At 33.4% G+C, this 16,935-nt stretch overlaps 1 protein-coding gene, 1 long non-coding RNA gene and 1 other non-coding gene across 3 annotated transcripts in view; all 3 read right to left on the minus strand.

The window, feature by feature from the left end:
- The window catches only part of LOC150093082 (uncharacterized), a 234,224-nt gene extending 222,304 nt beyond the window's left edge, over positions 1–11,920 (minus strand). The window contains exons 1-2 of the long non-coding RNA XR_016550426.1: positions 11,714–11,920; positions 6,215–6,326 (exon numbers count right to left, since the gene is read on the minus strand). This is a non-coding gene — a long non-coding RNA (uncharacterized LOC150093082). The remainder of the gene's footprint in view (positions 1–6,214; positions 6,327–11,713) is intronic.
- LOC150093083 (mid1-interacting protein 1A-like) lies at positions 1,889–4,603 on the minus strand. The gene has a single exon (XM_090413388.1). The coding sequence runs from the start codon at positions 4,397–4,399 to the stop codon at positions 3,608–3,610; it is 792 nt and encodes a 263-aa protein (XP_090269514.1). The 5' UTR covers positions 4,400–4,603; the 3' UTR covers positions 1,889–3,607.
- Positions 11,921–16,363: 4,443 nt separating the features above from the next.
- TRNAD-GUC (transfer RNA aspartic acid (anticodon GUC)) lies at positions 16,364–16,435 on the minus strand. Its single transcript has one exon. It is a non-coding gene; the product is annotated as a tRNA-Asp (tRNA).
- Positions 16,436–16,935: the final 500 nt, after the last annotated feature.

Here is a 16,935-nt window from a genome sequence, read left to right on the forward strand (position 1 = left end):
TTTTCGTCTGTACTGATGTTCTATTATATGCCTCCATAGCACTATATATACCTTTTGGTATATCCCATTAAGGCCTTTTTAATTGAAGATTGTCAATAATGAAGATGTAGTTTCTTTGTGGAAACTAACTACAGTTTTCACCTCTGCAAAAGTAGACAAACTGACTGGAGACATGCAGTTAAACACAATGTTTTTTTTTTTTATTTATTTATTTTTTTAAGATGCCTTGCATAATATTAAAAGATTAAATCATACTCAAACAGATATAACTTTCAGCACACTGCCTTAAGGAATTCTCACCCACCTTGCCACCAAAACTACACTAAAAATTTAATTGTGGTTGATCCTCATTGGAATGTAATCTAGTGATTTAGGCTTCAGGATTCCCCCCCCACCCCACCCCAGGAAGACACCTGTAACCTACTATTCTCTTAAGCCCGAAGCAGAAATGAGAATTTTGTGGATTATCAAAGCTGATATTAAGAAACATTATGATATGCTATAGTAATCAAATAATGGATCAAAGAATGTTTAAATCATACCTTTTTTTGGTGTGAAAAAAAATTAAAAACAAACATTTAACTTAGTTCTGCTGCCTAACTAAAATTCATTACTTACATATGCAAAATCATTCTAATTTTTATCTACCCATAATCCTAAAATAAGTTGCTATGGTAAATACTGGTCAAAATTACCGACATTTTATATGAATCCCTGCTACAAAAGGTTGTAAACTTATATACTATATTAGTACTATAGACTTAGAACCTTTGTAGATGATCTAAGGGTTAAGGAATAGAGAAACACTGCTCTAGAGAGCAAACATGCACCTTTTTCAAGTCACTCCAATATGGGATGAGGTCGCAATTGTTTGATGCAATTCTCCTACACCTAAAGATACACACAAAACATCCATATTGGGATTTGAACCCACAGCATGTTGATTGGAGAGCAAGGATGCTATCTACTCTGACAACCAAGCCATCAGAATTATGTTGTTTTTTTCATTTTAACCACAGGCTTATTACACATCTGTCAAATGCACACACCTAAGCATGCTGGCCCTTGATAGTGCAGCCAAGGCATTCAAGAATTAAAAGTATGTCTTTGTTGTTTCTGATTTAAGTTTATTAACTAGTAAATAGCCTCAAGCAACAATAAATTCAATAACTTATTAACTACTTGCAACAATACCTAGATGCCATTTCAAAAATGGTACTAGGACAATTATGGGAGAGGGGAAAAAAATATAAAAAAAACCTAGAAATAAATGTTATGTTTGACAATTTAAAAGAGGCCCACTGGAATATTTCTGCAAGAATTCCAATATTGCTGATAAACAATAGTAAATGAATGTTAATTTTCTTATGTATCCCATCACAAAAGGTTGCAAAACTACCACGAGGTAATAGTTAAATAATCCAGGACTAGAGCCAAAACGAACTTTTTTTTCAAGGCCTCGAAAATAAACAAGATAGCAGTTATATACACACATGCTAGAAAAAAAAAAAAGATTGTATTTTTTGTGACATCTCACAACATACCACTAAGGAACATAAGATCAGATAAAACTGCAGATACTTTCATTCTCTTCAGACTTAACAAAACAAGGCTGGCAACCTAATACTTTAGGACTATCACAAACATCCACATGGCTGTATCTGCAGTCTCTGGATAGCAAACCAAAGATAGTTTACACTTAGCTTACTGAGTAGTCAGTGCACTAAGAACAGTACAAACATGTTCAGAAAAATAAAAAAAACAAGTATAATGTTATGAGTGAAATTTGTTTCATAAGCTGTATAATTGTTACTGTTAGTGACAGCTTTAACTTAAGTGTACATTTATTTCCTTCAATCTCAAGTGAGGGAAAAAAAAAAAACTCAAGAAAAGTCAGAACATTTATTCAAGAAAGGTTTTTAATGACATAGAATTCTGTGATAAGTTTTCTGACAATGGCGTATCCACAAAAGGCAACATCTTTCTGTTCAAAAGAATACAAATCAACTAAGCTGATTGTATTCTTTTGAACCAAGTGATTGTAAGTTAAATTACTTTTGTGCTTTAAAAATCTCTGCAATAAGAATGAAATAGCCACAAAAATAAAATTATAGTTAAAAAAAATTCTTATAATTTTTTTTTTTTTTTTTAAATTCAGCTTTAATTTTCTATAATAGGCTACATACTAATGCTTCATCCAATGCATTAATCTCAAACCTTGAACAAAAACCACTGTGTATACTGCTATTAAATATCTTTATGGTGGAAGGGGAAAAAAAAAGTTTAATTTCATCAAGAAATATTTAAAAAGTCATACAATTCATCCTGGAGGAAAGTTATATACATAAAACATTCTCACTGATCAATTAAATAGGAATTCCAATTCTAAACTTCGGATGAAAGAAAGTTATTTATAAAATTAATGAAATCTAATATACAAGTACACTTTTGTATTATCAGAAGAGTTATACTATATATGCAAATAATTCAACATATCTAACATCAGTTAAACACAGTTAAGAAAATCTTTCAGGAATGCCAAATTCTTGGAGCTTTCCATAGAGAACATACTTCAGCATCATTGTTACATATCTGAAATTATAACTAGCGCTTTTCATCTTCATTTGCTGACTTAAATATGACTAGGCTAGTTTTAGACACCTTTAAATAATCCATTAGATGTCAAAAGGGTGATTAATTTCAAAAAATACTGTCTCCCCCCCCCCCCAATGAGTTGTGAAGAAGTGCTCTAAGGAAAGCATAACCAGTCTATGATCTCTCTCACTAGAGATACAAATAAATATTAATACAGCTTACGTACCACTAAATTTACAACTATTACGGGCATGGCGACCGAAGTTTAAGCACAGCATCATTACGGTCTGCAAGAACAAACAAATGGTGGTCGCAGAATAAATGCATATAAATACATAATTATTTGTTACCAAAGTCCGTTTTGTAATAACAGAATATTTCGATTTAGTAAATTTTCTTAGTATTTTAATACAAACCATGCAGCAACAAAAAAAATTAATTACTAATTAGTGCTGATTTCAAGTGATACAGCAATATTCAATATTAAAACTGATCAGTTTTTAAATAGAATTTAAAAGTCTTAAAGACAAAAGACAAGAAAGTATACAACATAATACAATAACGCTATAACGCGCATAGTAAGTTGGTCTTTCCGATTAAAATGGGCATGAACAATTAGCAGACTACCAGAGCCTAATTATTCATATACCTATTTCATCTTCTGAAACAAATGAAATCTTCGCCTTAAATTACTTAAGTGATTAGACTGTGCTTTGGCTAAATGAACTCGGGGATCTTAAATTGCACACCAGAAAATATATAGAGAGTAACTAGGCTTAAACACCGAGACTCACGGATATAACTTGCACTTGTGTATGGCAGTCAGAAACCCGGCTGTCAAATGGCGTCCACAGGGGTATAGGACATCTCTTTGCTTGGAGATATGTATAATAGGCATACTCCAAACTAGACACGGTGCGTAACTCAGTTACCATATTTTTTTCTGTCATTCACGATGTTGATCCCATTATACACCATTTTAAAATAGATTTCCCCCCTTTTTTCTGCAATGCTACAGAGAAGATGCATCTACTTCTTCTTGATATCGACTGGCCAGATAGTCTGCCGATTCTGATAGTTGATTTAGTATAGCATGCAGCCCTTGAAGATGGTACCGGAAGGCGTTAGCAACACGGGAACCTTGTAAGGTTTGCTCATCCACGCTATCACGATCAGTAGCGATGCTCTCGATATCGCTGTCTGTTTCCTGGTCGGACGGAAACCCTGTGCTACCCAGACTATCATCTGAAGATTGTCGAAGATGTTTAAGATTCCTTGGGGAAGATCTGCCGCTCATGGGTAATATTGGAGGTGGCTGGGAGGTTAATGCAGGCCCCCACAACAATTCATTTTTAACGTCTTTTAACATTGAATAAAAGCTGAACATATCTGCTCCTGTCACTGTTACCGGTAACTGATTAATTTTTCCAGAAACAAATTCCATATCCTGAAGACGAGAGGGTACCAATACTGTAGCGTCCATGTTGTTTACAGCTTTCACAAAGCGGTCCATGGAACTAAGAACAGACTGCTGTGAACATGTAAATCTCTCTTCATTAGGCCGGCTGGTTCGACGTACAGGCGTGTTTCTGTTAGTATCTAGCCGTCGCATAGCATCCACACCGTGCAACATGGTGGAAAAATTATAACCGGTATCAGAAGTACCAGACTCTTGCAGCAGCTGCGTGCCCTGAGCGTTAAACAAGCACTGGCCTGCGTAAGAAACCCGACGGGACTTTTGAGAAGCTGGCTTCACTTGACCAGCATAAGACAACCGCCTCGAGCGACCCTGTATATTCGCCATACTACGTTAAGAGGGTATAAATGGCTTTCGGCGATGAATTCCTTTTTCCTTCTACAGATCGGATGTTACGCACGTAGACAACTGGATTTTTTTAGCAGGGGAGGATGGATTAAGAGAGGCTGTCGCTATAGAAGAAATTCATATCTGTTAAGGAAATATATATGAAGGCACAATCTACTCACTAACGTATTTATCTGGGCAGAGCAGTAAGAGATATTCTTGAGATAACAACAACTGTATATTGCATATAAACAAATGGCGGCGAACGACTCTCCCTTGATGTACAGTAGACTAATCCGTTTCCTCCTGCTGATGTCGTTCCACGATCAGGTGAGGTAACAGAGATTCCATTGGTTCTCTCACAGACTGCTGCCACGCCTGCAATACAACTGTGCACGTGTTACGCAGCTGAATCACTGCAGCGTGGACTGAGTATCGTTACGGTGAAGTGGTGGTGTTAGATCTGAGCGAATCCACGAAGAATTTCATAATAGCGTAAATACTAAAAATTATTATAATAATAAACACTCAGCAGAATATCCAACATAAACGTAACTTTTCTCTCTTAACATTTCATAAGATTAATAGATATCCAACAATATTTAAAACTAAGCTTGTATGAATAATTTTTTAATATTCAAAAATGTATTTAAAATATCTGCAAGCTCATGGAGTAATTTCTAAGTTATTTCTTCAAAATATATGCTAAAATATAATGAATACTCAGCAAAATGGTTTATGTAAATCTAACTTTTCTTAGGATCTCTTTACGATTTATATATGCAGTGTAGTGCGATGGTATTAAAAGCAATTAAAAAACTGAGTTTGTATTGGACATATGGAGTATATTGCAGTAGAGTGCCCTCCCAACGACGAGTCCTTGGACTACTTGGAGATGTCGCATAATAATAATAATATTCAAAATGTATTTTATATTAATTGGGAATTTATACATTTTTTTAACATTTATGCTAACACACACACAGTTGATCCTTGAAGAACGCGGTTTTGAACTGCGCAAGTCCACTTATACGGATTTTTTTTAAATATATATATATATATATATATATATATAATATTTTATAAATAATTATTTATAATTTTATTTTATTTATATATAAATTTATAATGTTATTCAGTGTAAAATTGATTATTGTATTATTAAATTGATTTTCATTATGTTGGTTGGAAAAAAAAAACATTAGTTTAATGTAACTCAACTCATCATCGAAGTTAGCTGAGCAAGGGATGCAGAAGAAGAATGTCAACTTGTCGGCGTAACACTTATCATATTTACTCGAAAATAACTCGCCCTCGCGTATAACTGGCACCCCTGATTTTCTTTCCAAAAAAATACATTAAAAAGTGTTCCATATGCCTCGCACACGAAAAATGTTTAAACGTGTTCACATCGAGGCGAGGCGATAATAACTCGCTCCTGCGGTTAACAACACGCCCTCCCCAACAGCCATTATACTGCAGGTGCAAGAAAAACATAGTTTTATTGTATCCCTGATTAAGGCAAGGAGGCTTTTGCAGTCTGTATAATATATTTCTCAACAAGTAGTGCAATTAGAGACAGCTGGAATAAGAAAACATGTGATTCATTAATTAGTGCCGAATTAATGAATCACATGTCCCCTCTCACAGAAACTGCGTTGTATAGACTCAAGCAAAACCGTATGTTGCACTGGAAACACATCTAAATCTTCATAGTCCTCTCTGGTATAAAACTAAATTTAACTTGTACGTATTGTAACAATTTAAAAAAAAAAAAAGGTTGAATAATTTATAAGTGTATAAAAAGGATATCACCTGTAAATGGTTGACGTGCCAACAAAATTCTCGAACATGCCATAGGTTCGCCAGGCTAACATAAGGCAATCAAGTTGCTGCTTCTTCGTTATCAATGCACGAATCGCTATACCTATAAATAAATATGAATTTTTTTTTCATATTATCTTTCTTTCTTTTTCGTTCTTTTCTTTCATTATCTTAATTTCTTTTTCACATTATCTTTTCATCTTTGATAGTGTTAGTAGTACGTATAACATCTACAGTGTTGTGTATCATATAAGCCAATATTGATGTAGGTACTGACAGACGGACGACGTAAATTTACAGTATCAATAAATGTAGTGCATTTCTGAAAATGTATTTTCACTTCATTACGATTTTCTTAATAACATTTTCTTTTCTCTAGCTTACTTTATTATAAGAATACAGTATATAATACATATAACATACACAGGGCCGCCCCTAAGAATTTTGCTGTCCCATGCAGTAGCATATTTTTCCGCCCCTTCCTCCTTATTTTTCGTATAGTTTATGCCAATTGTGCCCCCCCCCAAAAAAAAAAAAAATTTGTCGCCTCGTGCAAATACACATCTTGCACCATCGGTATAGCCGGCCCTGAACATTCAAAATAAGTGTCAATCGACTGTTTATGTTATTGGTAAAGCTTCCGGTCAACAGTAGAGTCTTAGCAAAGTTTTTTGGGGGAGTCAAACGTTATACGTGGATTTTCGAACTGTGGTGGGGATCTTCTTCTTCCTTTCCAGGCTTATAGGCCAAGTGGGCTGTTCCGGACTCAATTTCATCTTTTTAAGGGTCTTCCTCTGCATCGAGTACCTTTTGGGTGGTAATTTAGAATTTGTTTAGGTATTCTGCTTCTATTCATTCTCAATATGTTATTTTCATTTTTTTCTATACCAAATAACTGTTTCATTTAGGGAGTTTGTAATTCCAAGTTTTTTTCTGATTTCGCTGCTTTTCATTTTGTCCATTATTGTGACTGCTTCAGTTCTGCGCAGAAATTTCATTTCAGCTGAAAAACCATAAAGTAAGGTTGGTTTAGCTACTGTATTGTAGATTCTTATTCGTGTGTGTTTTTGTACATAATTGGGTTTAAAAATTTTATTTATAATGCCTGTTACTTTTAAAAAGTTTGATATCTTTGGTTCTATATCAGATTCCTTTTCATATGACATTGTGCAACCTAAATATTTGAATGTATTTGCTTGCTCTATTATTTTGTTCTTTATTACTATTTTGCATCTTATTGGATTAGCACCTTTGAAGGCCATGACTTTTGTTTTGTCTGCTGATATTTCGATACCATATCTTTTTATCAAATTATTTAGACTGCATAACGATTTTTGTAGTTCATCTTCATTGTTAAAAAGAAGACTAGCTAATCTGGTGTTACGGTTTATCTTGAATCCTCCTTCATTAGTTATCTTCCATTCTTTTATTATTTTATCTATGCACACATTAAATAAAACCGGTGAGAGAAGGCAACCCTAACATACTCCTCTATTTATTGGTTTCCAGCTTGATGTTGAATTATTATACTTCACATGTATATTTGATATATATTAAATAAGGCTCTGAAGAGTTGGTTTGGTATTTCATATTCTTCAAGGATTTCCCATAGTTTTTCTCTGATAATTTTATCAAATGCTTTGGTGTAATTTATAAAAGTTATGAGTGTTTCTATGTCCATTTCTCTGCATTTTTCAATTAATAATTTTAACGTAAATGCAGAGTCTATGCAAGACCTGCCTTTTCTGAATCCATTTTATTCTTCTATTAATTTTGGGTCTACTTACGTTTAAGTTTTTATGCTAAGATTTTTGCATATACTTTTTAACAGGTGCTAAGTAAGCTGATTCCACAATAATTGTTACAATCAGATGTGTGTCCTTTTTTGTAGATGGGGATAACTATTGCTTTGGTACAATCTTGTGGGCATTTATATATATATATATATATATATATATATATATATATATATATATATATATATATATATATATATATATATATATATATATATATATATATATGTCATCATCATCATCAAATTCCTGCCATGTACCCACAAGGGGTGATAGTACTACAGGATATGATAGAGTACTACATGAAAAAATTATATCATTACTAACTTCCTATCTACAATTTTCCTCCAAATCAGTCTGTTACTTGTCAAGACTCCAACATTATCAGATCTTATATTTCTATCGTCTAAGGCACTTTGTACCGTATCAATCCACCTATATCTTGGTCTTCCTCTAGGTCGTTTTGCTGCCAACTTGGCAGAGAACACTTGTTTTGCTAATCTTTCCTCGCCCATTCTGTTTAGGTGACCATACCACCTGAGATTGGCTCTGCTAACGCATTCCTGGATGCTGACAATGTCAAGTTCTTTACTAATATCCTTGTTTTTAATATGATATTGCCATTGATGCCATCTGTTCACGCCTATAATCTTTCTCAGGACTCTCATATCTGCGGTTTCTAGTCTTTGGTCAAGTTCTTTACTTCTGACCCAGCTCTCAGATCCATAAGTTAAAACTGGTTTGAACACTGTCTTGTATACAGCTAATTTAGTGTTCCGACTAATTTCTCTCTTAGTAATATATATATATATATATATATATATATATATATATATATTGAAAATTTTACAGATTTACAGCATGCGGATGAAGAAATTTAGTTAACACAATTTAGAGAAAAATTATTCACTGTTAAGTTACAACTTCAGGAAAGTAACCTTACATTATTTATAAGTAATTAATTATAATTCGTTGAGCAATCAATTGATTTTGTAGTTAACTGATTCTATTAAGAAACTATTCTGATAAAATTAATTGTGATAAGAAAATAGTGTATGCTTAAAAATATCATTACCTCCATTTTAGTTTATTAGTTTAAAAAGCATTCATAACTCCTCTGTTTCCACTACGCTAAATTGGATGTCACTTATGGTAAAATGGCTCTGAAAAATCTGAAATGGACACCACGAATGGTAAGTGACCAAAATATTATATTAGAGACAACCACATGAATGCTAATTGGAATCTACGAGTAACTCGGAGTGGTACTTGTAGTAATAAGTTGCTGGCAGAGATTATAAATAAATGGATTAATTCCCAGAGACAATATTTTCATTCATACGCGTGGTAGTATGGGAAGATTGTAAACGTCAAGGGGACTGGTCGAGTCAGAACAGGATTTAGACTTTCTGGAGTCTCTTATTCAGAATTTTTAATGTTGTAAGTTCCATACATTCTGATGTAGTCTTCAACTGCTTTTTTTTTTATTGTAAATCTGATTTTGGTGAAGTATTTCCAAAACTCTTTCCTTACTGCATAGTATAGTCAGGGACTACCAGTTAGTGAATCTAAACGGAGTGTCCAATTATTCAACAAAAGCACCAATACCAGAGGACTGTAGAAAACTGTAGTGTGGTTAATGCAGTTAAAGCACAAGAGTGTGGAAACAACAACAACACGAAACCATGGACCCATCACGCTTTCTCATCAATGCAAAATACAGTGATCCTCTGAAGCATTTTCCTGAAATTCTTTAGGCCAGTAGAACAAAGGCTGAATACTACTACTACTACCTAATCCTCGTTTCATATTAACATGTCGATACTACCAACAGACTAATGTGTGTCACAAGATACTATCATCCAGGAACAGTTGCAGGCATATGGCAATATTGATATTGCCATAACGAATTGCCCATCTCCTCGGTTGCTGGGTCTCAATGCAGTTGAGATCCAATTTTTGGAATATCGTTAAACGAGATGGTCATGGCAAGAATTGACCACCAGAAAATCTGAGAAATTCATCATGTTCACCTGGAATGTGATACTTGCTGAGCATTTTTGTAACCTCGAGCAATTGTTATTCTTAGAAAAAAGTCATCGTTTGGCCCTACTCTCCAACTGACTCAAAGAATTCGAAGATGTTTCACTGCCAGCGTGCTGTCTTAGGTCCGAAGATGCTAAGATCGTCGTTGCTTCTTGGAATCGTTACTCAAAGGTATTTTGAAAGCACACTGCGTTTCGGCACGCTAATTTAGTGTCACAGTTTAGTATCTCAAATAATCTGGCAAATCAGTGCACAGGGTTTCTTGAAAATGGTGCTGTATTTTAAACGCCATTATTGTTCAGACAGAATAATTGCAGTTACTTAACGTAATACACGTTCCCTGTTCAAATAATCTGGTGCCCTATTCCATTCGAAGTGGTAAGTGTCAAGGTATTTCATAACACACATCATTTGTGTATGCAGCGAGATTGTACGTGTTGTAGAATTGCAAATCTAGAAGCTAAACCTATTTTTCTCAGCTGAGTAAAAGATAAACAGTATTCTTTCTCCGTCATGAAATTTTTACATAGGATGTCGAATATGCAGAGCATTTGCTACATCACCCGAGAATGTAAAAATAAAATAAAGTTATAACTTCAAAACACAATAATTAGACTTCATATGTATATCAAACGCGAAATCAATGTTGATCTGGCGGGCATTTCATATCCCATCACTGTCAAATTCAACTGTCTTATATAAGTCTTCGCGATGAGTCTTCGGACTCCTTGGAGGTATCAGGAATAATAATAATAATAATAATAATAATAATAAGTGGACCACATGTGGTTGAGTATTAAGCTTTGGTTCTTATTGCATGTGAGTGAACGAATCATTTCCGAAGCGTCCTTGAACTTCGGATTTAACTATTACAGGAAATGTACGGTATTTGAGTTTGCTGCCAAAAAGTTGTGTTCTATCTGGTTGTTTGTAAGGCTAAACCTGATTTATGTGATCTCTTTTCGATACTACTTTAATATGTTCGTCCAAGCTGATTTCGCCAGTGTGGCGCGCCTGTCTCACACTAAAAAAATAAAATAAAAATCAACAAACACAGTATATTTCTTGCAAACTCTTACAATGTTATGCTCTAAAATAGGGGATGTCCCAGTTTTCACGAGTATTGTCTAATGTAAGTCTAGAAAGAATGTGGATTGAAATCAGTGTAGATCTGAGGACTGGAACCTTCTTCGCTGGATTTAATCCTCTTTTGGGAATATTACCAAATATATTACCGAACAGAATACATGATATAAAGCTGTATTAAGATCAAAATTCTTTTTAAGGAATGCGAAAGATTTTGATATAATGAGGCCTCTTATACTGGATTTAAAAGGTCAACATCTTTTTTTAATATCTCTTACAAGATGAAAATTTTATTTAAGTTAAAGGATATTACATCCCATATTGTTTCTTAGCCGAATAAGAAACTCAAAGAGTTTCATGCCGAATATAGAAACTATATAAAGTTCGGCAATTCCAAGCGTAAGCAAATACCTGGATTGTTCAACACCTGACCCATTTGATAGTGCAAACTGAGGCAACTCATAGTAAGGGTGGAGCAATTCGGCATGAAACTCTTTGAGTTTCTTATTCGGCTAAGAAACAATATGGGATGAAAATTTCATTTTAACAGAATGCTCCTTGCCTGTAGCCCTGTGGAAATGACGTTTGCTTCCATAGTACTTCGAGTTCTTCTCTACTCTTTTAGCCAGCCGCTGAGAGGAATAATATCACAATAATGTAGGCATAATTACCGTAAAGGGAGAAAAGTCACAAAACAGAAAAATATTCCGGGTTCGTGCCCGGTGAATAAAAAGTTCCGGGCCCCGGCTGAATTTAAACACAGGCTTGAGGTCACTATCAGTGATAGATGAACGGTAGAGTTTAGCTGCTTATCACTTTTCAAAAAGGCAGGTAAAGGAGCTCCCTCTAAAATGCATTACAAGATTTATTTTTATTTTAGTTTTATTAGGACCAACAGATGGCAGCAGTTGTCTGCATACTCTTTCTCTCTCTCTCTCTCTCTCTCTCTCTCTTTCCTGAAAAGCTTGATTTATTGATAGCTGGCTCACTATTAGTTAAGGCGGATGGATAGATAGCCAGCTATCTATTCATCTTCAAAAAGTTAGTCAGGGTTACAAAAGCTTTGTCTGTTCCTTTTGGGAATAAACCACATTGGAGGATTTATTTTATTTTTTATTTATAAAATACTTATTCTTTATATTGTCATGTCCTTTCTTCTTTATTAGTAATATATTTCTAAAAATAAATCCATCTTGTTCTTCAAGACTTTATCTAAGCCTATTTCGCCTTCTAAAACATTATACTCTCATTTTTGTCCTAAGCTATCCTATATAACCTTTCCTTTTACATTTATATTTAATTATTTTTATTTATTGTTTTCTCTTTCTCTCTGTCTCCCCCTCTCTTTATCCAATTTCCTGAACCATATGGCATTCTTGGTAATTCTTTGAATTGATACCATTTTAACTTTATTTTCTTCTTTTATCTTTTTTTTTTTATTGCGTCATATATTACTCCAGATGGCATAAAACGGTGTAATTTATTATCTACATCATTATCAGTAATTATATCAAATTTTATTTCACATCAAAAATTGAAAACGTGTTAGCTGTTCTATGGGCTTTTACTACTGCTTTGGTTTTTCTTCTCATCAAAGATTAGAAATGGTAGTGGCCATTACTTTATAAAATTTAGGTAAGGTTCCGTATGTTATTTCTTCAGTGTCCTTTTAATCATTCCACAGATTTTCTCAAATTTATTTATTCAACTAAATCGTTATATTTTAGATATGTTATTATGCAATCTAAATAATTAAACTGTGTCACCTGTTTTATAATTTTATCTTCTGTGACTATTTTTGATCTAATATGATTTCTGCCTTAAAATACCATAATTTTTGTTTTGTTTTATGAAAAAAAAATATATATATATATAATTATTTAATTTCATATTATGTTGATTGATATTTTACCATTTTCTCTTCATTGGTATACTTCAGGTAATTCAACACATATTTAAGAAATGCAAGAATCATACTTTACTATACCTGCACCTAACAGGCATATTTTTTCAATCGCCCTCTCGTGGTCGGTAAATCTAACATTCGCTTACATCTAGTTATACATTATTTACAAGACACTGTTCAAGTGAAATTTATTATAGTTTCTTTCATTCTTTTTATATTATACCAGGATTTGATTTGTTTGTCATTGAATGCCTCACATGATAAGCAAAATTATTATTATTATTATTATTATTGACTGCTATTGTATTAATTCATAATGTCGAATATACTCTGGAAAGTGAAATAAAGTAACCGGAAGAAAAATAGGCATACTAATAATTGTTTTTTCGGGTGGTTGTCTTCTAAAATCGGATAAAATGGCCACATCAGTTTTGATGCAAAGATCTTCTTGGTATTACTAATCTATCCTAATTTTTTTAATTTTTTTTTATTCTAAACTTCTGAAGATGCTATTTTTTTTTTTTTTATTTTCTTCTGAGTGTTTATTTATTTTAAATGTAGATTGGCTGTCCACCGCTCCCTCAGTTAACAAAAGTTAGAACTAAACGGTTTCATATTTTGGTGAAATAAAAGTTATTTATTTTATTTCTCATTTTTCATGTATATCACAACATACAGAAATAGACACGTATTCATATCGGCTTGCATAAAGTACGCTGTGCGTAAGATACTTGATATCACTTTCCTAAACAGCATACTGACAAAAAATACTCACTCATCCGACAAATATAGCAGATTTGAAATAAATACAATAAGTGAATGCTGAAAAATATATTAATAAAAGAAGAAATGTTTTAAAAAAGTAATAATAAATGAAGTCTCTCCCCATTACTGGTTTTGAACGAAAATGAGTCTGTATGTACAACGTGCGGAACGGTCAGCTGTTCTGTAGAAAGCTTCGCGATTGTTCCAGGCAGAGTGGCGCCAAAGATGATTCACTAGTAGATTTGACAGGCACAACAAAAAATGACCAAGAAATCATGGTCATTTTATAACAGAATAATTTTATAATTTATTACGTTATGAAAATATTTTATACTATGATATGTATTGATTTTAAACTGAAATGTACGGAAACTAAATTAAAAAGAATACTAAATAAATATTTAATTGTTGTATTTTTAAGCGCAGAACTCCAAATTGATGCTTCCTAACCTGAGGGAAGGGAAATCGTGTGCGAAAAAAAAAAAAAAAAATCGTGTATGACAAAAAGAAAAACACGATGAAATAGAATTAAACATGTTTTTTTTTTAAATTATTCATGATAAAATAAGCAACACGAGACCACATCAAAATACGATTGTCAGAAATAGGGGAATTTAGGTGTTAACTTATTACCTCTAATGCCAGCAGACGAATCTAATTTAAATTACCAGTTTTGACGTAGTGTTGATTATTATCTGCATTATGGAATATATTGTGTTATTGCAGGACACACACACACACACACACACACACACAAGAACAAACAGTAAATCGGAACATTTTCAACATCCTTGTTCAAAAGAAACACTGTAGGATAAACTGACTTGTACCTTCTTCCAAAATTCGAAAATTTAGCTCAAAGGGATGAATTTAAAATTCTTTAGTAGTTTAATGAATTCCTAATACCACCATACATTTTTTTTTGTATTAATGATATCCATAATGATATAATGTATAGCCTAAGTTATTGTTCTTCGATTTCACTGGAGGTATTTCGTAATCCAAACTTCTTTCACTGTTTTATTCTTTATTTCAATCTATCTCAAGATTACAAGAAATACACCAATAGCGTTTCAACTATAGGATTCATCGTTATCAGTACTTGTCAGTGAATCCTATTGTTCCTAAATATCCTCACTAATAAAACTGTCCTCAAGTGCTAAATCAATATCATCGCTCGGTGTGAGGCTCCCATCCTCACGCCTGGCGATGTATTTGATTACTGGAGGCCTGAAGAGCCCTACTTGAAAGGGTTCATGTGTGACATATGAAGCCAAGTTTCCAGATTATGTAAAAATATAAAATAAAATTGTAAAAAATGAAATAAAAACCTTAGACTGAACAAAGTATTAATGCCTTATTTTAGCACTTCTACAGATGACTGATTATCACGGAGACAAGTTACGTGAATCGCTTCGTACTTTACGATTCACATCATACAGAATGAAAACAATATGATGTACAGGGTGATCAAAATTAAGGCCTCGTGGAGCACCACCCAGTGATCCAAATTCTGCGAGACTTTGCAGGAATACATTGTGCGTCATGCAGAAGCGATATCTGAGTTTTTTTTTTTAAAAAAAAAATAATAAAATTCACCAGCAGGAGAGTTGTAAATGCCAAATACATGGGATTTGCATATCACGCAACTCGACAGGTGCCAGGAGGGTTTAAAAATCCTCCACATATACTATTGCATGTGCGCTACTTAATAGACTACTGTTCACAATTTTTTCAACTGCTTAATTTCATTCAGAAATCACTTCAAAATATACTTCATGTAAATTATGTAAAATTGACATAAATAAATAGGTTAATGCTTTTATTCTCCAAAGGAAATAAGCAAGGCCATTTAGCCCTAATTAACCTTTGCAAACCGATCTCATCTCTTAGCAATCACATATAAATGGCCCAAGTCTATCAATAATTTTTAATAAGTATCCAGAGTTGAGAGTATAGCAGACAACAGTCGCCCTCTCGTGGTCCATAAATCTAACATTCACTTACGTCTAGTTATACATTATTTACAAGACACTATTCACGTGAAATTTATTATAGTTTCCTTTCATCCTTTTTTGCATATTTATAATGATTTAAGAGAACTAAATTAGATTATTATATTATATTGACATTTTAAGTTATTTAGGAGGAAGGGTTTCTTGGTCTTGTTTTAACATGAGAAATTGTCGCTATATAGTTATTATTCAAAATATTAATAAAATAGCTAATTTTATCTTTCAAATTGGAATTCTACTTTCATCCCAATTTTCTGGCGAATATGCTTTTCACACGACTTTGAAAAAAAAAAAAAAACACGAATAATTACATGCGGTTATGAATACATGACATCGTAAGCTATTATCATTATTTGACACCTCCAGGGAGTCCAAAGACTCATTGAGGGAGAGTGTGCCAACAGCATTGAACGATTGTACTCTTCCAACTACTCACCGCGCTCAAACTTGCTTAACTTTTTGCGTGAGCCATCAGTAGCAGAGGCTCTACCAATCGACCAACCTTTGCTGGCAAAAGGTAAAAATGCTCCCCGGCGGGGAATCGAACCCCGGTCTCCCGCGTGACAGGCGGGGATACTAACCACTATACTACCGAGGAATTTATAATCACTATCTGCAACTTACTACATATGCAGCTATCAGTTGATGTTTATCATCTTCTGACTGGCAGCGATGAATTTATTATTATTTAATAGAATTGTTTTACCGATAAATCAAATAATCCTTTTCATGCTTCCGTTAACATACTGTGCTTTAGCACACGTAGGTTTCTGTGGTTAAGCAGTTCTGTAAGAAGTTTTATTGGGACCACATTATAATATAAGGAGTTTATTAAAAATAAACAATTAAAACCTGACAAGTTTCGGGCATCGTAAGACTTACATCATCAGGGGGTAATGGTACATAAAAGTTTTACGCAACAAAAGCTTATTGACGATTAATTACACATATTAAATATTTTTGATAACTTCCCAACTATTAAATAATTGATAACCCAAAATACCTGGTTTAACTGTTTATTTTTTAATAAACTCCTTATATTACAATACTGTGCTTTTTCAGAAAATATAAGGAGAGAAAGAAAAACTTGGTTACAGA

This window comes from Typopeltis vanoorti, chromosome 24, assembly GCF_054136105.1.
Source record: "Typopeltis vanoorti isolate ZY-2024b chromosome 24, IOZ_Tvanoo_1.0, whole genome shotgun sequence".
Classification (NCBI taxonomy): Eukaryota; Metazoa; Arthropoda; class Arachnida; order Uropygi; family Thelyphonidae; genus Typopeltis; species Typopeltis vanoorti.

Bases quoted from the DNA above. Each gene is read 5' to 3' on its own strand.
- LOC150093083 (XM_090413388.1), bottom strand. From the start codon at position 4,399: ATGGCGAATATACAGGGTCGCTCGAGGCGGTTGTCTTATGCTGGTCAA.